General features: G+C 34.8%; 2 protein-coding genes across 3 annotated transcripts; both read left to right on the forward strand.

The window, feature by feature from the left end:
- The first annotated feature begins 253 nt into the window (after positions 1-253).
- Positions 254-9,725, forward strand: LOC123712533 (solute carrier family 46 member 3-like). Of its 2 annotated transcripts, XM_045665673.1 has the most exons (7): positions 254-1,298; positions 1,459-1,618; positions 1,986-2,087; positions 2,607-2,744; positions 6,645-6,728; positions 8,368-8,524; positions 9,237-9,725. In XM_045665673.1, the coding sequence occupies exons 1-7, from the start codon at positions 480-482 to the stop codon at positions 9,310-9,312; spliced, it is 1,536 nt and encodes a 511-aa protein (XP_045521629.1). In that variant the 5' UTR covers positions 254-479; the 3' UTR covers positions 9,313-9,725. The 2 variants fall into 2 exon arrangements, with proteins under 2 accessions (XP_045521629.1, XP_045521630.1); XM_045665674.1 differs by lacking the exons at positions 254-1,298; positions 1,459-1,618; positions 1,986-2,087 and adding an exon at positions 2,163-2,297.
- A 2,104-nt stretch (positions 9,726-11,829) lies between these two features.
- On the forward strand, positions 11,830-23,334 carry LOC123712347 (proton-coupled folate transporter-like). Its single transcript, XM_045665376.1, has 7 exons — positions 11,830-12,757; positions 12,827-12,983; positions 13,437-13,538; positions 14,217-14,354; positions 21,337-21,420; positions 21,866-22,022; positions 22,432-23,334. Exons 1-7 carry the CDS (start codon positions 11,945-11,947, stop codon positions 22,538-22,540), a joined length of 1,560 nt encoding a protein of 519 aa, XP_045521332.1. The 5' UTR covers positions 11,830-11,944; the 3' UTR covers positions 22,541-23,334.
- The last annotated feature ends 870 nt before the right edge of the window (positions 23,335-24,204 follow it).

Consider the following 24,204-nt stretch of genomic DNA (forward strand, 5'->3'; position numbering starts at 1 on the left):
AACTAAACAGGAACAAGAGAAAAACAAACTAAACTAAAAAGATACATTAAAAATAGAAAGTAAAAAAGACACATGATTATAATGTTAGTATAATAATAAGTTACGTACTTAGTATGAGTATTCGTTCAATAACTAATACAAATAGTTTCAGTAATAATTTCCTGTTATTTGACATTACAGTTTTATGGTGTCCAACCCAAGGTTAATACATTTAATCATTTGATAATTTATAGATATGGTCACTGACGGTATTGCCAATCTAAATTGTGTCAAGTGTATTAAACAATAAAATATGATTATCAGTAATAGTAAAAAGTCGATTGTATCACATAATTTCGATCAAATCATGTTAGATTAAAACAGAATTAAAGCGGATAAAGGCGTGTTTTTGCATTTTTATCGTGTAGGAAAATGTGCTATTTTTATTAAAATTTAATAACGTTTATACGTAAATACAAACGCAAAGTCGAAAAACAACAATGAGCGAAGACACAAAAGAAGAAAACAGTGATAAACATGAAGAATTTCAAGAAACTGATCCACTTAAAGATAATATAGAAGATCCAACAGGTGAAAAACAACGAAGTTTTACAGAAAACTGTGTGCACGCATTCAAAAACATAACAGTCGAGCCATCAATGTTCTTCTTCATAATACCAATGATCTTTTCAATATTGACATCGCAAAATCTTAACCTAGAAAAGGCTTGCAGGGTCAATTTAAATTTCACAGATGAAATATGTGACTCGCTCAAAATGCAGACAGTTGGTGCACAAAACGAATATGAAAAAGAAGTACAAAAACTAGTCGCAAGAGCTATGTCTTGGAGAACATCAATCACTGCAACAATTCCGTGTGTTTTAGCGCTGTTTGTCGGTTCCTGGTCTGATAAAACTGGGTATCGGAAAATATTTTTAATTATACCCATCTTGGGCCAATTGCTTGTGTGTGCTAATGGCATATTTCATACATTTTACTTTAAGGAAATAGGTTTGGAAGCGTTAGTATTCAGTGAAGCTATACTCGATGGAATATTAGGCTCTTGGTGTATATCTATGTTAACTATGTTTTCGTTTATCAGTGCTATTACAAATGAAAAGAATAGGACATTTCGTATGGGACTCATAAATTTCAGCCTAACCGTCGGCTTTCCCATAGGCATGGGTCTTAGTGGGTTGTTGTTGAAAAAGCTCGGGTATTACGGATGCTACTTTTTAGCTTTTGGACTACATTTTGTTAACCTGACATACAATACATTTATATTAAAGGATCCAGAAAGGACTGTTGAGCAGAAAAAGGTAAATATCATTATAAAGTAATTGTAATTTCGTTACACACTCATTTTTATGAATCCTTTGTCGTAATATTGTCTTGTTTGGATCTTTTAACAGTCTCCAATACTAATAAAAGAGTTCATTTGTGTCCTAAAATGAGTCCATATTACATTTTTTGTTTCAGAATGATAATCAAGGCGTCCGACATTTAGTGCGTATTTTCTTTGATCTAGGTAACTTGAGAGACACAATTAAAGTAGTATTTAAGAACGGCTCAAACCATAGACGTTTTCGTGTTTGCGCTTTATTAGTCGTCGTGGCTATATTATTTGGACCCATGCATGGTAATTTTTTTAATAAATGGGTTAATATATTTATCTATCTACCTGCGACAAATTACATTTGCTCATACAGGGAACCAAAACATCGTCAAGGAACTCTCAGACCCAAAAAGTCACGCCATTTGTCAAGCACAAAAGCTTCTGTCTTAAAAAAAACAAATGCACTCTGATCTCTAACAAAGACCGCATTTATGGTTTTACAACATTTTTTTTATTATCATTATAAAGCTGGACTGTATATACTTATATACCCTTGCGTTTTTTTTAAATCAAGACTGTTTCATACATATTAACTCTTTTGTATAGTTAATATGTCTATACTAATATGATAGTTTGAACCACAAAATTAAAGTGTAATGTAATATTTCAGGTGAACTTTCAATAATGTACATATCGACAAGATATAGATTCAATTGGACAGAGGTAATGTTCAGCATATTCCAAGCATACAACTTTGTCGCCCACACTATAGGTTTGTTAATTATTTGAGTAACGTATTTATGCTTTGAATTCAGTACATATGTACCAGGCCAAGCCAGCCAACATACTAATTCGCATATAGCTTAAGTTTGTTAGTGTATACTTCATATGCAAAAAGTTAAAAGAAGTACATTTTTATTAAAAAATATATTTTATTTGAAATGGCTTACAGCTCATACAACCTATATGGAACATTATAAAGGTACTGTAGTTTATACTTAAGCAAAAATATAAGTTATTAAAACAATAATTGTAAAGTTTAAAAGCAAAAATCAGAAATAAATTTAAAAAGTTTAGTCCCTGTGGCACTGTTGGATCTTTAATGCTGGCAGCATTTTCTCGCTGTATTGCGATACTTGTTTGCTGAGCGGTAAACTAGCTCTTAGGTCACCAAAACCAGGCGTCAACTTAAATCTTTAATTAGCTTATGTATCTTATTACATTTGTGTAATTAATATACAAAAGAAATAAAAATAAATTGTTATACTGATTTTCAATTGTTATTTTTCAGGAACGATATTCTCCATCGTTGTATTCAGTAAATATTTGCAATGGCACGATTCTTTATTAGGAATTATATCAACTCTTAGTAAAATTGCTTCATCATTTGTCTATTGTTTCGCTACGAACGAAAAAATATTCTTTATTGGTAAGTTCATTTCAATATTTATACAAACTTTAAAAAAATAAGTTTTCCGCTTTAAATGCTTTTTATATATCCGTGGAAATGTGCATGCCCCATAAGTTGCAGGGGCATGTGGAACCCGACTCACACCAGAATCACTGCTATTTAGAAACTGTGAGCAATACACACTTAAAACTACATACGGTAGTACCTACAAGCCCACGTTAGAGGCTTCTGGCGGACGGTTTAACGTCGTTTAAAATAGAGTCAGGTATAAAAATATAAAGACGCCATTATGTTTTAGAAATACCAAATGTTGATACAAGAAGTTTGTGGTGTTTAGATGAGCATGTAAAATTTTCGGTCTTTACAGTATCTCGAGAAACCTTGGTTGTATCCCGCTGAACTAACATAAACATTACCTGTCCACATCGTATTCCTATCTTTCGTAATAACTAATGTAAAACTGATCACAAATTATCGTAATACATGTGTACTTTTTCTTATTCATGTGTCATTAAATATGATGCGATCAGGTTGTCCTGATGTTGTGTGTGTTGTGTGAACTGTGTTGTCACAGTTTACATAAGTTTTGATTGCTTTTTGTTCCAATAGTCACTATATGTGTTATGTACTTTTGCACTTCTTGCTTACCTTATCCAATTTTTATTTTTTTTCTCACAATTCAATTATTCTCATTTTTATTTAAGAGTATTAATAAATAACTATACTATTAAGAAACAATTCAACTGATAATAAAAAAGGCAAATTAATGGAACTACTTAGTCTCAAACACATCATCAATTGTCCTACCTAAACCTAACCTAATATAAATCATCATTCAATTGCGAAAAACTTTTGTTGGTCACTCAATTATAGTTGCTAATGCTGAGAATTCTAAATATTCAAATAATGGTATTTATTTAACTAGTACATACTCGTGTTTATATTACAAATGTAAAACAGTTGACATCACAGAGGGAATGCAAACATGAATATTTTGTTTGACAACAGTATTTTCTCAGAGGATCACTACAATTCAACTATCTTATTTGAACAGAGCAAGCGTAAAGCAAGGAAAATAGATCTCTATTTTATACGACTAATTTAATGATCAACTTGAACTATGTGTATTGTTATAAAATTGTATTAAATCACAGTATTTGTGTAGACAAATGCGATAATTTTACTATTTACAAGTATGTGAGTGAAAAGGCACAACTTAAACTTAGCCATTTTTTATTACTTCTCAAAATACAAAATCACCTGGATATTTGTTTTATAACGTTCGTCCGAGATTTATGTTAAATAAGTAAATAAAATAAAACAGGCAGGCCAGTTAGTTTTTCTTACATACTGTCTTTCTTCAATTAAAAACGTAAGTCCATTAGGTGATCTCGGCAAAAGCCTTCTCCAGACTCTTCCATTGCCTGTCTTTCTCGCCCCACTCTTGACCAAACCTGGCCAAACCTGGCCTGACCCAATTTTATTTCATATTCCCATCTTTTGTACTGTCCGACTTTTTTTTCCTCCAATTTTTTTTTTTTTTTTTTTTTTTATATAAAATAGGGGGCAAACGGACAGGAGGCTCACCTGATGTTAAGTGATACCGCCGCCCATGGACACTCTCAATGCCAGAGGGCTCGCGAGTGCGTTGCCGGCCTTTTAAGAATTTGTACGCTCTTTTCTTGAAGGACCCTAAGTCGAATTGGTTCGGAAATACTTCAGTGGGCAGCTGGTTCCACATAGCGGTGGTGCGCGGCAAAAATTGCCTTGAGAAACGCTCAGTCGTGGAACGTCGGACGTCGAGGTGATACGGGTGGAATTTTGTATTTTGCCTCGACGTCCGATGCTGAAACTCAGCTGCAGGTATTAATCCGAACAACTCCTCTGAACACTCTCCATGGTAAATGCGGTAAAAGATGCAGAGTGACCCCACATCTCTACGCAACGCCAAAGGATCGAGCCGCTCGGAAAGGGATTGGTCATCGACGATTCGAACCGCTCTTCGTTGGATACGGTCGAGTGGAAGGAGCTGGTACTGGGGAGCCCCCGCCCAGAGGTGAGAACAGTATTCCATGTGGGGCCGTATTTGCGCTTTATAGAGTTGCAAGCGGTGGCCCGGAGTGAAGTACCGTCTCGCCTTGCTGAGCACACCAAGCTTTTTGGAGGCTAATTTAGCCTTTCCCTCCAAATGACCGCGAAACTGAACGTCGTTCGATATGTCAACGCCAAGTATTCCGATGCTGGCTGTGGCTTCAAGAAGAGTGTTTTCGAAAAGAGGAGTAGCGACAAAGGGTATTTTTTTCGCGGAAAACGCGCAAACATGTGTCTTCTTGGGGTTAAATTGGACTAGGTTTAGTCTACCCCAGTCCGAGACTCCACGTAAAAGAGTTTCGACTTCAGACACAAGTTTGTTCCGGTACTCATCGACAACTGCCCGAGAAATACCTGCCCGGCCAGTGTAAAGAGTATCCCCAGTGCTGTCGTCCGCATAGCAATGAATGTTGCTAAGTTGCAACATGTCATTGATATGCAGAAGAAACAGGGTCGGGGACAGAACACAGCCTTGTGGGACCCCAGCATTCACGGGTTTAAGGTCGGAACATGCTCCGTCGACGACGACCTTGATGCTCCGATCGGCTAGAAAGCTGGAGATCCAGTCGCATAATTTCTCAGGAAGCCCGTAGGCTGGAAGCTTCGAGAGCAGTGCTTTGTGCCACACCCGATCGAAGGCTTTCGCTATGTCCAAACTAACCGCTAGTGCCTCCCCCTTGGACTCAATTGCCTCTGCCCATCTATGAGTAAGGTATACTAGAAGGTCACCAGCTGAACGACCACGACGAAAGCCGTACTGATAATCGCTAATCAGCTGGTGGCCCTCTAGATAACTCAAGAGCTGGCCATTAATAATGGATTCCATTATTTTGGAGAACAAGGAGGTTATTGCGATTGGGCGATAGTTGGATGGATCAGAGCGATCGCCTTTTTTAGGGATCGGATGTATTGAAGCGGTCTTCCAGCACTTCGGGACAGTGCCGAGCGAGTACAGGTACCGGAAAAGGCGCGTCAGGACCGGAGCCAACTCAGGAGCACATGTACGCAGCACAATTGGAGGGATACCATCCGGCCCGCTCGACTTATGAATGTCCAAGGAAGATAGTGCTCTGCGAACAGCACGTTGCTGGAATGTGATTTCCGGCATTGAGTTATCACACCGCGAAATCGCCGGTGGTGATCTCCCCCGGTCATCCAAAGTCGAGTTGGACGCGAAGAGACAGCCCAAGAGGTCGGCCTTCTCCTTCGCAGTGTGGGCGAGCGAGTCATCCTCTCTGTGCAGCGGTGGTATCGATGGCTGACAAAAATTCCCTTGTACAGCTTTGGTGAGAGACCAGAAGGCTCGGGTCCCAGAAGGGAGTTGGGCCAATCTCTCGCCAAATCTGGCGATGTGCTCTGACTTTGCCTTAGCGATTTCCCGTTTGAAGGACCTGGAGGCTGAGTTATATGCTTTTTTATGTTCGCTGGTATTGGCATCACGAGATATCGCCAACTCATTATAGTTTTACTCCACTTCTCAGCTCCACGCCAGGTGTGTCCCGTCCATCTCCACTTCTCCTTTCAAATACTCTTCGGATTATCGTATCGTCCTTAATGTAAATATGTCTAATCCTCTATCTATCTCTTTTTTATATAGTAAACTTCTCGCCATTTCACTTTGACAAAGTGAGTTATGTTAATGGGAGTTCATTATAAAAATATTCACTTTAAGAGATGAATACATCCGATGAAAAGTTTTTTAAGTTTGATTTGATGGCCCTAGCATCAAAATTGTGTTCGTCATAGCATTTTAACGCTAAAATCCTGTTTGGTCCGTCTATTACACAGTACTAAATGTATTAGCAATAAATAATATTTTATTTTCAGCTCCTTTAGTAGACATTCTGAACGGGACAGCTTTATTAGCATTACGATCAACTGTGTCCAAGACAGTAGCTGCAGATGAATTTGGTGAGAATTACAACGTTAAAATTTTTTGTCGCGCAAGTGTAGCTTATAATCTACGATTAAAATTTGGGCTACTTATAAAAATCTTCAAGATAACTCACGCCTGCTATATATATATATGATGGTTAAATAATCTATGTTTGTATTTCAACTGTCATTTACAATATTTGCAATATTCTTAACCTACATCTATAATATAAAAATGAATCGCAAAATGTGTTGGTAAGCGCATAACTCTACAACGGCTGGAACAATTGCACCAATTATTTTTTTCAAATGTTCGTTGAAGTCTAAGGATGGTTTTTACGGCCCTTTTCTTTTTCCCATACAAACGTTTTGTAAATAAAATGTAGATTCAATTTGAACTTTATTGCTTTTTAATAAAGCTCATATTAAATTACAAGCAATCACTCAAACAAATCGCGTTAAAAAAAGGATTTAATTTTTAAATAATTAATTTAATATCCCTATCGAAGCAAAATTATTTGAATACATGCTAATAGGAAAATATATCAATGAGGCACACAATTTTTGAATATTTGTCACTTTTAGGTTCCCACTATCCTGTTAGATTATTTTCCAATCAGGTTTAACCTAAGTTTGAAGCCCTCTAGCAGACATCCCAGTCGGGGTTTTTAGTGGGTCAAAGAAGAGTGTCCAAAGTTCGTGGAAGCGAAGATTTCAAATTTTTTTACCAGAACGAAGTCTGTGGGGTCCGCTAGTAGTATAATAATAATCAAAATATATAATTGTTTTAATTAAAAAGAACTAAATAGTAAATTAAAACAAATTTAAAAAGTTCGGTCCCTGTGCCAGTGTACGATACTTATACGTTAAATAATTAGAAGTGAAATAGGTAACTATTTCTTTAAAATCAAATCAAAACGTAATAGCAAATGCCATTTATTGGAAAATCAACAACGAAACAACATAAAATTTGCTATTAATTTATCAATTATTAAAATCGACTGAAATGAGAATATTGATAAACAATATTGCTTTATTAAATTATTTCAGTTTTCAATAAAGACTTATTGAACATCCAAGTTTTCTTTGATTCGTCATTTTATAAAATGATATATAAATTAATATTGCCCGGTGTAGATTTTATATTCGGTTTTTGATAGATTTAAATAAATAAAAATGAATCGCAAAATAAACTTGAGTTGACCAATTCGAGTATTTTTGTTCCTTCAACTCTGAGGAAGGTTTTTATACAGAGAAAAATTTGAAAATTTAGTTTTTGGTACTACGGTTTTTATTCTGTTAAATCTACCAAAAAATGTAGGCTAAGTAAAAAAATCATATTAAGGCGAAACTATCAAGTAGGTATATAATAATTAAGTTGACGTATTTCGTAACTTATATGAATTTTTATGGGTATGTCTAATATTCTTGTAATCTTAATTAGTACACCTATAATTAATTTAATACATTTTTAAAATGCCTTAAATTACGTCTTAACCAGACATAATTTAATTGCAATAATAAAGATACATATATTTCATTCTATAAAATATTATTAATATGGTTAAGTGGTAATATATTACCATGGTACCAATGGTGAATCTCTTAGGTGAGAATCTTGGGCAATACAGAGAGTTAACGCACTACGCAATTTTTTTTTTTTTTTATATTACAGGCAAAGTAAACTCAATATTTGCGTTAACGGAAAACCTCATGCCTTTAATATACGTACCATTGTATACTAAAGTGTACACAGTGACTATGGAGGTTCTCCCAGGCGCTGTCTTTCTTATGGGATCAGCAATGACGCTGCCCGCGGTCTGTGTGTTTATGTAAGTATTTATATATGAGAGATACCTATACTATATTTTCCTATATGCCCAATGAACGCGAGTACGTTCTGTGGTTATATAACAGTACATTTCTCATTTTTTACAATGACTTCTCATACGGTGCAGAAACATGACGAGTATTTCGAATGTCTGTGTAACAGATCTGAGGCTGCTCATCGAGATAAACATTCTGAGATCAAGAAAACACGTTTTAAACGGATTTAAGCTATGTGTTATTATTATAAACTTATAATTAATTATGTTAATTAATAAATAAATAATTAATTATGTAAATAATTATAAGTTTATAATAATAATAAATAGCTTCAATCCGTTTAAAACGTGCTTTCTTAATGTGTAAAAGCTATGTTAACAAAAGACAATACAATCTGAAATAATTTTATCAAGAGATGTACAATTGGCAAATTTTATGAAACAAAAAATGACACATTACAAATCCCTGTGTCGTTGGCAGCTAGTCTTTTCGATGTGATGTACCTATGCGTAAAAAATAAGAGTCTATAACATAAAATATAAACACATACTAACAACTGATGCACAAATGACAGTTGAAAGGTGTAAACAATATTAGTCAAGAATTAGATTTTTGTAAAAGGGGTTGAAGATAAAGTCAGCAAACAATCTTTTGATAGGTTAATATTTAATTAAAACCTGTGAAATGTAGATGTATGGTAAATTGTTAATTTTACAGATGGTTGCTGTGGGAGCATAGGAGAAATTTAAGAATATCCAAGGAGAATCCAGAGGGCACCGCCGACATTAAGTAAAATCCACTTTCACACTTTACCCACCGATTTCCCGGCATAGTAAATAAAACAACAAACAATAACTGGCTAAGACACGTAACCTTGTCGTTATATGACATATAGACCTGGCATTTGAAGAATATTCTCGATATAGACGTCACGAACCTTTGGACGAAATTCCGATGTATGACTTTATCACTTGACATCCCATTGCCCATGCCACGGCCTAATATATCCTGTATAGCGAAGTGTTATCGTATCAGAGCGTGATGCAGTCATATTGGAATGTAATAAGTCAAGTTATTGCACTATTATAGAAATAAATATCGATGATTACGAGTTTATTTACGACTTTATTCAATTCAATAATCTTTAACGAACTAAATTACTTTTTAAGAGATTGACAAATCGCTCTCTATGTCTTGTTGTTTGGATACGAGTATGATATTATTCTCTATAACATTTTTAAGTTGATAAATAAATTATTTTTATTTTTTGTTTTGTTTATCTAAAAACCCACAAAAGATTTTTGAACTCTAAGGAAGAATTCAATTAATGTATTTTACTTAAAAAATTGTGTGACTAAACAAACGATATGATTAATATTATTTTTTGTTTGGTTAGCTTTTTCGAGATACTTAAGATGAAAAAGTAATAAAACAAAACTCATAAACAGTTAGTTACACTCCTCTGGCTCAGCGACACATGGTGAGCCATGGTTGGCGTCAGAAACTAGACAACGCCACATATACGACTACTTGCAGCTCGCGTAGGTTTTCTACGACGTGTATTAATAGAATTTATCAGATCTATATTATAAAGAGAAAAAAGTTTTTACAATTTCTTTGATTATAGCTGTTTTATTTATCTTTAAAGTAATATTAGGTCCTTACATATGAAATTGGCGTTTTGTCGTACTTTGACTTTGACCTCAAATACCTCCTCTTTGGTTAGGAATATCAAATTCAAATTTGTACAGCTATTTACTCATGTATTTGTGCTTCGATGACCGTCATTCATTTGTTAATTTTCTTCTGTTTTTTTTCTGTTTGCGTCACTCATTTTACAAAATGGAAAACTAAAAGTATCGCATTATTTACAAGTACGAATTCCGCCGTGGCACTAGTGCTGCGAAAACGACTCGAAGGGTGAATGGTGTGTATGGCGGTCATGTTGCAAAAGAAAACACAGTTCGTTTTTGGTTCCAACGTTTTCGTTCTGGAAATTTCGACCTGCAGAACAAGCCCCGTGGACGGCCTGAGACCAAAGTTGATAATGAAGTATTGAAGGCTATTGTGGAAGCGGATCCATCGCAAACCACGTCCGAGTTAGCTGCAAGCTGCGGTGTTAGTGATAAAACTGTTTTAATTCACTTGAAGCAAATTGGGAAGATTAAAAAGCTTGAAAGGTGGGTACCTCACGAATTGACTGAAGCAAACCGGCAAACGCGCGTCGACTGCTGCATTACATTACTGAACCGGCACAATAATGAAGGTATTTTAAACCGAATCATTACCTGTGATGAAAAATGGATTCTTTACGATAATCGGAAGTGCTCAGCGCAATTGTTGGATCCTGGCCAGCCAGCCAAATCCTGCCCCAAGCGAAAATTAACCCCAAAAAAGTTACTTGTAAGTGTTTGGTGGACTAGTGCCGGTATTGTTCATTGCAGTTTTCTCAAATCTAGCCAGACTATTACGGCTGATGTCTATTGTCAGCAATTGCAAACCATGATGGAAAAGCTAGCGGCTAAACAACCTAGGCTGGTCATTCGCTCCACGCCACTGCTACTTCACGACTACGCTAGACCACACACTGCACAACAGACGGCTACCAAATTAGAAGAGCTTCAATTGGAATGTCTAAAATATCCTCCGTACTCCCCGGACCTTGCTCCATCAGATTACCATTTTTTTCGTAATTTGGACATTTTCTTGCAAGGGAAAAAATTTAACTCTGATGGGGCAGTCCAAATCGCCTTCACAGATTTTATTGATTCCCGTCCGACTGGCTTTTTTAATAAAGGGATCAATGAACTACCTATGAGATGGCAAAAGTGCATAGAAAACAATGGTTCATACATTGATTAATTAAATATATTGTATTTAAAAATATTCGACTTTTTGTTCGTCCCATACAAAACGCCAATTTCATATGTAAGGACCTAATATTTGTCCATCTACATCACTATTTGCGTCAAAATCATCAAAATTCCGGTACCTTCTAGCTTTACTTTGAATGTATTGTAATACCTATTTATAGTAAGGTCTAAGTTGCACGCTCCTTCACTTTTCCGACCCTTCATAATTTCTCTCAATAGACCTGACAGCGAAAAATTGTAAGAAAGAAACAAGAAAAGTTGTCATGTTAAAAATTGAGGATATTTGATCGTTTTGAACGGTTATGCAATGAATGAAATAATTCATGTTTAACTTCGAGATTATTTCATATATAAATAAACTGCAGCCTTGATGGTAGTTAAGATTCCCTTTATCAGCAAATGTTTAAACACTGAAAAGCGCAATACATGTAATCGAAAAACAAATACCGTTTTTAGCTCACTTATTTGATTTAATCTTCATTACTTGTCTAGAGGATAGACAGAACACACCAAGAAATGTGACATTGCGAAAGGATTTCAACAGTTCCGACAATGGGGAAACCAGATTTAATAATGCTTGATGGGAAACCTGAAGAAAGAGCCAACGAAGAGACACCATTAAATGACACACAAAATGTTGTACCTAAAAAAAGAACATTGTTTGAAAAATTGAAAGTCATAAAGGATAATATCACTGTAGAACCAATAATGGCATGTTACATTATGCCTAGTGTTCTAGCATCTATTGCAACACAGAATTTGAATTTAGAAAAAGCATGTCTGGTTAACTTAAATTACAGCACGGAAATCTGCGAAGCTTTAAAAGCTAGGAAGACAGAGAACTATGAGTATTATGAAAAGGAAGTACAAACACTGATCGCTAGTATACAAGCTTGGAAGAATATTATCCAAACAGCGTTTCCAGTTCTCATTATTCTTTTCGTTGGAGCGTGGAGTGATAAAACCGGTAAACGAAAAGCGTGTATCCTTATGCCAATCTTTGGCGAGTTTTTAACCTGTATAGGATTTATTATAAACACATATTTCTTTTACGAACTTCCGGCTGAGGTGGCTGCCCTTACCGAGTCAATATTCCCGGCGTTAACTGGTGGATGGTATACGAATTTTATTGGTGTGTTTAGTTACATTTGTGATATAACAACGGTCGAAGAAAGAACTTATAGAGTCGGTATTGTGAACCTTTGCATGTCTTTGGGATATCCTATTGGAAGTGCCTTAAGTGGAATTCTTTTGAAAGAAATTGGCTATTACGGCATATTTTCTATATCGGGATCACTATATGTATTCAGCTTACTGTATGGTATATTTTATCTAGAGGATCCTAAGCCAAAAAAGGTTGATAAAGTAAGTACAATGTTACTGGATTAAAGCGTAGACATTCAATGTTATATTTAGACAAACACATTTTTACAGAAATACAGTGGAGCAGTTGGTTTCATTGTGGAGTTTTTCGACTTCGGCTTAGTAACTGAAACGTTTAAAGTGGCTTTTAAAAAAGGAACAGGAAACAGACGCCTTCATGTCTGTCTATTGCTGTTCGTGGTTTTCGTTGTTTTCGGACCATTGCAGGGTAAATTAAATTCATTTATTTTAGACATAGACATTTATTTATTACTAACACACACACACCGAAACACCCAAAATAATAATAATCAAAAAAAAGAAGTAAAATTAACAATGTTGTAACTGGCTCTGGCTCAAAAAAAAATACTAATTTAACCCAACGCACCAAAAAAAGTATAACTTCAAAAACTTCTCTTAAACCCTTGACAGCCTGTGACTTTGTATAGTATAATCTATTTATATGAAGATTGTTCTTTGTTGTTATTATTAGCAACCCTATGTTTCAAAGTCTTCATAGTATTATTATATTGTAGACACAAAGCAGATGATATTTAGTTTAATAGATAAAATTCGTCATACTCGATAAAAAAAAATTAAATATTATTATAGGGTTGCTGTTACACACTCCAGGTACAATATTCTCATTCATTTATATAATTTACAATAATTATTTTTCCAGGTGAATATACGATCATGTATTTATTCATGAGATTAAGGTTTAATTGGGACGAAATGAAGTTCAGTATTTGGTCAACATACAGCATCGTTACGAATTTAATTGGTGAGTTAAACTGGTTGGTATTCGTGACTTCGGTTGAATATAATTAATTTCTCACCCATACATAAGTACAAGTTAGATATGTAAAACTAACATTGGTTCAAATATACAAAAAAAATCAGTCTTGTCTGGGCCACATATTTATGTATCTGTTTTGTTATTTGTTAAACTTATAGGCAAGTAGGTGATCAGCCTTCTGTGCCTGACGCACGCCGTCGACTTTTTGGGTCTAAGGCAAGCCGGTTTCCTCACGATGGTTTTGCTTCACCGTTCGAGCGAATGTTAAATGCGCACATAGAAAGAAAGTCTATTGGTGTATCTACGACCTTTGGGATAAGAGTTGCAAGCTGAAGACACTAGGCCAACACTGCTATATCCATATAGCATAGAACACAGACGTTTACGACGCAAGGAACGGTGTAGCATGAGCGTGTGCTTTTTCAGAGGTCGTGCTTTCGAATCACGCTTGAAACAATGAAACTTCTATAGTCACTCTTACGGTGAAGGAATACATCGTGAAAAACTGAGCTTGGTACATAAATCAATGTCTGTCAGACAAAGCAGGCTGGTCAATTACCTATAAAAAAAAGAAACTTACAGAAATCCAAGCTAAATGGTCGTAGTGCCACTGATGTTTTAGATGTTTTTCGTTTAGTGTGAAACAGTATTGTGTTCTTGTAGGTACCGCGTTTTCAATGAGTCTTTTTAGTAGCTACCTGAAGATACATGACACAGTTTTGGGAGCCATTTCCTGTATGAGTAAGATCGTCGCCTCTTTTGCGTATGGATTTGCGAGGAATGATCTAGAAATATATTTGGGTGAGTTATTATTTTGTTTATACGGACGTGGAGGCAGAATACAAAATTCCATGTCACCTCGACGTCCGTCCCACAGCTGAACGTTTTTTAAGGCAGTTTTTCCCACCACTATGTGGAACCACCTACCCACTGAAATATTTCCAAGCCAGTTCGACCAGTTCTTCAAAAACGTACCAATTCCTGAAAGGCTTACAACATACTCGCAAGCCCTCTGGCATTGATAGTGTCCATGGGCGGCGTTATCACTTAACATCGCGTGAGCAACCTGTAAAAAATTTAAAATGTAACAATGTAAAATAAATCGGTTTTTAATTTAAATCGTAAAGTTGCGGGTTGGTTACCAAAGTTACGGTTGCACATAAGTCACCATGGTAACAAATACCGTACCAATTACGTAGTACTATTTATAATAATTCCGTCAATTAGAGTATATTACGAGTATATAAACAGTTCGTTGCCCTTGCCTATATTCCCGGTCATATTTATTTATATTCAAGTCGGTGATCATCCTTCTGTGCTTACACGGTAATGATTGATTTAAAGGCAGTTTTTGCCACGCACCACCACAAGTCCGGTGCCTGGTGACTGTATCACATATGATGAGACAAGCGTCGTGGCCATTTAAAAAAAAGTTATGGGGTAAGATGCCCATTTCCTCACGATAACTTCTCCCTACGCTAACTGCGGATAAGAAATTTCATTAGTGTATGTATTTCATTAAACGATTCACGCTTCCGTCGATATTATCAACATTTATAATCAACCAATTACTCAATTTAAAATACATAATTTAACATTGAGCACTTTCCGATAACGCGTCGATAATGAATAATATTGTGAGCTCATTATTTAGACTCATTATAACGATAACCAATTAACATAGAATATACTAACATGATTTAACAAAGTGATTTTCGTGTAACACGGTGTAGATGTGTGAGTGGCCGTTAGATTGGTGCACCAATAGTTTTTCTTCATTTTGTACCGTTTATTTATTAGTCTCGTCTTCAAACTTATAATATATTCAGCGAATACGAATAATCAGCACACTGAAAATTTCATATTGTATGCTTTTTCTCCACTTCATCAATAATACCTAAGTAACTAAGATCCGCGCGGTTCCCGTGTGATTTTCAAACCGCGTGGTTCCCGTCGTGTCTGAACTAGGCTTTAATGCATCTAATAAAACTTTTTCCTTTTTTCCCTTGGGGAAATGCGTTCCCGCGGTAAGACTGCCTTGTGCCGAAGAGTAATGTGGGACTCACTATTGGGTAAAACCACTAAAATCCCCACGACGCCACCAGCAATGGCCCGAGGCAGGACACCATAACAGAGTAGCATTGTCCGCCACCTGCCCACGGCCTCCTATGTCTATGAATGATGGGAAATGGCATAGCAAGGGTCATACTAATATCGACCAATTCACCCTAATATTTAGAGCTGGGGGAGATCGAGTACATTGCTTGTAAGCATAGATCAGCATCCCATGTAATAAAACCAGACTGTCACTAGGTCCCTTGAGCGTAACGTCCTGGCTACCTAAGCCAGCCTATCTCCTTCCAGAAGCACAAAACTCTCTTGGGCTCTTCGCAGGCTTCACGGAGCGACCTCACTACTCCGAGGGTTTCTGTACGTTGTTTAGCCACAGCCACGCATTCCAGGACTACCTGGGTGACTGATATCTCGGCGCTGAAACAGGCTCTGCACATGGGGCTGTCCGTCGCGCCTAAGACAAAAAGATTTATTAAGAAGACAATGGGCTGTAATTGTCCCTATCATTGTTTTGTTATTAGTTCTGTTGTGTTTTTGAAACTTTTGTTGTTGCTTGGTAGTATTTTTCTGTGTGCTATATTTTACGGCTAAATAATATAGTAAGGAGTCCATCATATAAATTAACCCGAAAATCGCTTGCATAAGCCACGTCCTATGAAGAAAAAAACAGATGAAGCCAAGACCACTAACGCCATTCTTGAAATATCGTTCATTCAATTTCTTGGGTACCAAATCCGTAGGGCTCTTAATAATATTGTTGTTATGGTAATTGAAATATCCTTGAATCCAATACTAGGCACTGGTCCTAATCCTTATCTCAGTGACATAATAATCCAAATTGGATACTCAAATTTGATTAATCCCTCATCCAGATTCTAACTACCTTGTAAATCATACTTTGAGGCGGCAAGAGGTTCGAATTTCAAAAATTATGTCTAACAAAATTTCATTTGGAACTTCATTCTTATTATTATTATTCACTTCTTCAGTTTAATGTATCATAATTAAATATCACTTAACAAATTTGGTGGAAATACTAAGATGCCTTATGGGACCAATTTCTAAGTACTAATTAGACTGTCTGACTGTTGTGCCCGGTCTTAGTTTAAGCAATGCACAAGTGAACCGTAATTCTAAGTTAAATGTAATGCTTGCTTAAATCTAAACTTGATACAAGCTGCACTTCGTAACTTTATTGAGAAGACGTTGTAAGCTTAACAAGTTATTATAATAAGGAAACTGTGGGAGAGTTTGTCTGTCTGTAGCCAATCTCAACTACCGTAGCCAACTTTCAGGTCAGTGAAATAAGCTGACTAAAATTTTGAGCAGTGTTAGAACACAATCTTAACACCTATGCCATGCAAAAGCTTATCCTTGCAAATACGAAACCTGCATTTAAGAATCAAAAATAATTTTGACGATGTCCTACTTACCTACATTACCTATCAAATATTTATTTTTAAATTGTTTAATTATATCAATGTGAATATTTTTTTCAAAGTGGTATTCCAGTTTTGAATTACTGACAGACACAATAAATTTGCTTCAAATGGATGATTGCTAACATTTGGTTTGCGCTTCTAATTGTAAAATAAATATATTAAAAATATATATTAAGTTACATATAACTAAAGTTAGGTTACATAACTCAGTAGTATTATCAATTTATCATCACTTTTGATGTGAAAATGTCTAATAAATCGATGAACCCCTTCTGCACGCACTAAAAAACATAAATCATTGTCCCGTTACGCTCATTGCCTCGTTATACTAATTGTACGCTTGCGCCTCATGTATCTCTCTTCCACTCGAAGATGCAATCATTTTACCAATGTTTTCTTTACAAACTATCGTCCGTAAACCAACTTTAAAGACAACCAATTTTTATAAGACAATACTTCGAAGAACGGACTATGCTATGTCACCACATTAATGATGTTCAAATAATGTAATTAGTCTGATATAAACTGGTTCAGTTTTGACGATACTATTGTTGAATATATGTCTGGACGAAACCGCTTTTAGCAGTGAGACTGCCCATTTGTCTTTTGTTTATTTTATTTTCTTGTCCTTTGTAATTTTGCATACAAATAAAGTTATATATCTTAAAGGCTGAATTCCGTTTAAGCAAAGTTGATACATACTTTAATATATCCCGTAGTAGTAATGTTAGGTATTTATAAATCTAATAATATGCAAGAATACTTATATAATAGATTCAATACTCTATCATTTGCAAAATATTTTTGTACAATATAATATGTGGTTTAGGTGTTCAAATTATTACGGTGTTATGTAAATATGACTATTGTTGAGGTTGCACAATAATCTTGGGAAAATTACTCGAAAATTATTTTCTTGAAGGCGAAGTCGTATTAGACAGGTTCTATGGGCCGTTAGTTCCACTAACGATAGGCATTAAATGTCGGCAACATCCAAATCGCTCATGTCGCGCGTGTATGACTTAGCGTTATTTGTAACTTTAAAATTTAATAGTATTTCGGTCGAGTGGAAGAACGTCCAGCAATCAAGCCAACGTGGTTGGATCATATAATATCATATATTTCCTTTAGGAAATCTGTATTTTCGATCTTAACATCAATACACGTTGACAAGAGCGCTAATGAGAATAGAAAACAAAGAAATTCCATTACGTTGGAGGAAAAATACAAAAAACAAAGCATTTTCATCTATATGTAATGAATTTTGACGTATTAGTCTGTATACAAAACAAATATATACTTTGCATCATAATTCAAAGGAATCATTCACGCGTATATATACTGATTAAATTTTTTACAAATTTTATACAGCTAGACTGACCTATATATCGAAATCTAATAAACGAGGCAAAAATTTATTTGAAAAATTAACGATCTGTAGCAATTTCGTTAGTATTCAGGTAACATTAGCATGATTTTTTGCTGCTGCAGCTACGGCTGGCTTGATAATGTTTGCGCGGCCACCTCCATTATTATTTTTTATGTCATTTACCATTATCCTTATAATATATAATACCAATAAAACGACTACTACGTGCTATGATGAAACTTGTCGTGTCGCAGCTCCGTTTTTTTACGTAATAGGAGGCAAGGCAGGAGGCTTTTCCAATGTAAAGTGATACGCCGCCCATAGACATTCGTATTCGCCATAAGGCTGGCAAGTACGTTGTCGGCCTTTTAAGAATTGGTTTCTTTTCTTAAAGCACCCTAAGTCAAATTGGTTCGAAATTACTTATCACAATATGCCTTAAGACCATAGAGGTATAGGAGTGATACGGATGGTATTTATCGACTTTTAGATTATTTACTATCATTTTGGTTAGTTTAATGGGACTAGACTCGGTATTTATGTTACTATATAGGGCTATCTTGGGATACTCCTGAAACAAAAGACTTCATTTCAAATTCCTCAACACCAACTACGGTCCAAGTACCCTGCCTTCCAATAGTTATAACGATACCGTTACGATACCATTTCAAAGTTCTCTTAATATCCGTAGCGCTGAGCGTTTTGAGATCGCGCAGTACGAAAATTGAAGATTAAATTCAATTGAGAGTCACAGAGTACCGGGGTGCGTTACGATCCGGCTTCCGTTTCCGTATTTAATTCTATTCCGTTTCCTTTTCCCCCGATTTAAATTAATTCTAAATTCTGTTAGTCACTAAATACTGTATTTAAAAAAAAACTTAAAAAGTAACGATAATTTTTATAATCATGAAATAACTAGACTAGTATTGTTTTAGGTTAACATAGCTTTTACACATTGAAAGAAAACAGTTTTTTAACCGGATTAAAGCTATTTGTATTATTATAAACTTATAATTATCTACATAATTTTAAATTAAAATTTTTCCGACGTTTCGCGTGCATTACAGCGTGCGTTGTCACGGCGACTATGTAAATAATTATAAGTTTATAATACAAATAGCTTTAATCCGGTTAAACATTGTTTTCTTTCAATAACTAGACCGACTCTGTGTTCCTATAAAATCATTTTAATGGGTCGAAATAAATGAACAATAACGCAAAGCAAGAACGATCCCTTGTCAAGTGTAAAAATAAACTGTTGATGGAATAATAATCCCATTTTATTTACGTAAAGATAAAACAGTCTTAATTTAAGTGGGTAATTGAGCGCAGACAATGTTTGATTAGATTCACTATCAGCTAACGACCTAATCTACACTTAGGTATTACAAACAAAAGGACACTTAAAACGACTACTGCAGTTCACGATAGCGTTTTATTCACCTTAAGCATAAAATTTCGTAGCAAATGTATGTATTTATCGTACAAAATAAATATGCAAGGCACAGTGCATGCTTATTAACAATTTATAGCCACACTCTCGAATACAAATACGCACACACCCATTCACATACTCACACACTCATGCATACATAATATCTTACACGATTTTTGTTTGATTAAATGACTAGACCTTCTTAAGAAGTATTTTCCTATACAACATATATTCTATCTGTTTAAACACGCACCATGAAAGAACTCCAATCTAGTAACACACAACGCCATCTAGTGAGGCCTAGCGTTACATCAGAAAGATATTTTGTTATGAATAAAGTTTTATTATTAATTATCTTGACTGTATTTTGAGATCTTCAACCGAGAAGCAACACATATACCCTTAACCATGTACGTAAATCAAGGGTGAGATACAGAAAAGACACAAAATATCACTACCGTTAGTCAAAACTCAATACAATTGCCACATCTAACCATAATAAGTTTCATTTCATTACATTAATTATAAGCAACATTTAGGTTTTAAAACTAAACATCAAATATTAAGTTTTATCAAGTAGGTACTACCTATTTACCTACCTACCTACCTACTACTACTACCAATTTCTGAAACAAATTTATAAAAATTACACATTTAGGTTACAAAGCCAGCAGGTTTTTCAGGATTTGGTGTACATTAAAACAAATTAATGATGCACATTAAAAATATTAACAAAACATTCGTTAATGCTTTTAACACAATATAAATGTAATCTTTATTATTTTGTAAATATTATCTCAGTAATTTTCCTAAACTTAACAGGAAAATCAACAATTATATTATTTCTAATATAATAATCTTTAATTATATTTAAATAAGAATTAGTATGAAATATCACTTTATCATTGTATTTGTCTAGTCACTAATGCATAGTTTATTGTATACAGATATTGTTATCGTAAAATCATAAACAATCTATGTTTGTAGGGATAGGGATGTGTGGGTGTGGATAGGGAACAAACAGATTGATTACAATGAAATGTCTAATGTAAAGTCAGAATAAAAAAATCAATGATGCTACAGAGTACTATTAGGTCTGGCTTTCAATTTTGTATCTGTTCAATGTACATTTGTTAATACGAAAGTAGATCAGCCTCCTGTGCCTGACGCACGCCGTCGACTTCTTTGGGTCTAAGGCAAGCCGGTTTCCTCACGATGTTTTCCTTCACCGTTCGAACTATAATTAAAAGCGCACATAGACAGTTAGTTCCATTGGTGCTCAGCCGGGGATCGAACCTACGATCTCAGAGATAAGAATCGACCGCTGAAGCCACTAGGCAAACACAGCTCCTTTAGTAGAAACGTTATGTACTAATTTTTAAAGTATATTATCGCATTACAACATGTACCATACTGCGCTAGTTTTATCTGTATTGTTTTAATCAATTTTTTAATCAATTTTAGCACCATTACTGGAAATATTAAATGGCACTTCATTTATTGCAATGAGATCAATTGCCACGAAACTAGTGGATGGTGAGGAATTTGGTAAGTAGCAATGTTTTTCATTTTTTAATTATGACAAATCATTCATTACAAGTGTGTTTAAAAAGAAACAACAACACAACAACAATTTTGTGAGTAAGACACACACATATATATCTATGACATATACATACAAATATAATCACTTAATTCAGTTTTTGGTCACCAGCAACACTGATTTTCAGTAGGCCCTGACTTTGATGTTTTCATTTATTTCCATACGACTCATTTCGTATTATAAAACTTTAACAGGTCAAAATCTTATGTTATTATGATTAAGAATCATATATGGATCATTATAATTCGATACATGTTTTAGTTATTTGGACTATTTATTTTGTTGTAATAAAAAATGAGAAAGAGAAGGAAAATGTTAGACGTATATGTGGAAAAGGCTGGAAAGCTTACAAAATTATACATAATTTACTTCATAATTTGTATATTACAGGAAAGGTGAACTCCTTATTCGGTCTGGCTGAAGCTATGACGCCATTACTGTATGGCCCATTATACTCCCAGGTCTATATCGCCACCCTTCATGTCTTACCTGGAGCAGTATTCCTTCTCGGCGGATTCCTAACATTACCAGCTATCGCCATATTCGGGTAAGTAGTTTCTATCAACCACACGTCCAAAATTATATTTTTTTTAGGAGGCAAACAGTCTGGTGGCTCACCTGATGTGATACCGCCACCCATGGACACTCAATGGTTTTGGTGACAAATCAGCTACATTAAAAATTGTAAAAAATGCAGAGGTCGTGGGTATAATTAATTATACTTAATCCAGCGAGCAATTAAGCTATATTAGCTTTCAATAAACCTCTTCTTGAATAGATTCTAAACAGAAACAGCATTCTAAAAGCATTACAGAAGACTCTTCCCTTTTTAATTACGCCTCCCTAACACATAGGAGACTTTAGACTATATTATCTTAGAATTAATTCGTGTTTACGGCAAAGAAGTTTTCTTATTTAAAATTTAGAATCTAATAAGTATAATATTCTTATTTCAGTTGGCTTTATTATGAACACAGAAAAGGTGAAAGAAGAAAACATATGGAAAAGGCAGTTGACGCGGAAGATGGTCAACATAAGACAAGTGACAGTGATAATTTAAAATAATTTAAGTTTTTTCGTATTTTACTGTTGCTAAATGTCGTGTAATTTTAAATATAAACTAAATATATAATATATCATAAATAATTAATAAATTATAGACAAATTTATTAGTTTACTAGTTATAAATAATAAAAAAATCATTTATTAAAAATCTATATTTGTCAGAGATAATGTAATATGACAGCATGTTATTTGTTTTATTAGAATGGCAACACCACGAAATACCATAGACATCTTTCAGGTTGTAAATTGTCAATATGTCAAAGTCAATTTGTCAGTACTTGAATTTGAGTCGGCGCGTTGAATCTCACTCGTTATGTTCATGTGGTCTCTGATTGGCCGCGGCGCCTGCGTCAGTGACGTGCGCTTTGATAGATTATAATATAAATCTAAATAGCGAACGACGACAGTTATAACTATGTGACTAATATTAATCATTTCGAATCTTTGACATATCTACACGCCGCAGGAATATCCGCCCTTGAGCTTTGAGACTACATAAACCCTGCTTGGTCTTACAATGTCGGGAAGAGAAAATGTGTTTTCACTTAAGAATTAATCACCTAAGCATTTAATCAATTTCGATATAGCCATGCAGCAATGCAGCTATTCATACATTTATTTGTATACCCATATTAAGATTTTGTTAGTAAATTGGTTAATTCTAAATTACTTTTAATAGATAAAAATTATCAAATAAATTATTCGGCTGGTACGTTACATCAAACCAGGCATTGTTATATATTATATACAATAGGACAACAATTCTAAAATACTCATGTAAAGCTTAGACTTAGTTTAAAATACTATTAATTTTATGGAAATATACTAAAAAGTCAATGTGTAAAAGTCTATTAAAACTACAGTTATTATCATTTCCTTTTTCGTATTAACTGTCCCTAGCGCGTTTTATACTAGGATTTAGATCACACCTATAGTATGCCATGCTTTCCTTCAAACACAATATATATGAATTTCAACAATTTAAAAAATTCATTGTAAATACAATTTTGTTTCTCAAACTGATTATTCCAGAACTAATTTAAACTAATTCTAACTGTTTTTAACCACATTGGAGTTACTGGTTTTAAGTCAAACAAGTAACTCCAATTCATATTGCATTTTTAGACGTATTATGTAACTTCCTTCCGTTAAGTTTAAAATTTAGTTCTAGTTAGCAGGTGTGGTAAACAAAGTTCTCTCATTAAATAGTCTTGATGTTAATTATTATCTGCATATTACTTTCAGAAGGTATAAAAAAAATCAATGGCGCTACAACCTTTTTAGGTCTGGGCCTCAGATTCTGTATCTATTTCATGTTCATTTGTTTATCGAATAGGCAAGTAGCCTTCTGTGCCTGACGCACGCTGTCGACTTTTTGGTTCTAAGACAAGCCGGTTTCGTCACGATGTTTTCCTTCACCGTTCGAGCTAATTTAAACATAGAAAGAAAATCCATTGGTGCACAGCCTGGCATCTAACCTAAGACCTCAGGGATGAGAGCCGCATTACGAAGCCACTAAGCCAATACTGCTCATCAGGTATTAAATGTGTATTTAATTTATACAAAACAGATTCGTGATTTGGGAAGAAATAAATGTTAATTAAAACATATAACAATACACATCTATGCGTTTTTTGGCTCAGTTTTGCCGCGCACTACCACTA

Source organism: Pieris brassicae, chromosome 7, assembly GCF_905147105.1.
Source record: "Pieris brassicae chromosome 7, ilPieBrab1.1, whole genome shotgun sequence".
Taxonomy (NCBI): domain Eukaryota; kingdom Metazoa; phylum Arthropoda; class Insecta; order Lepidoptera; family Pieridae; genus Pieris; species Pieris brassicae.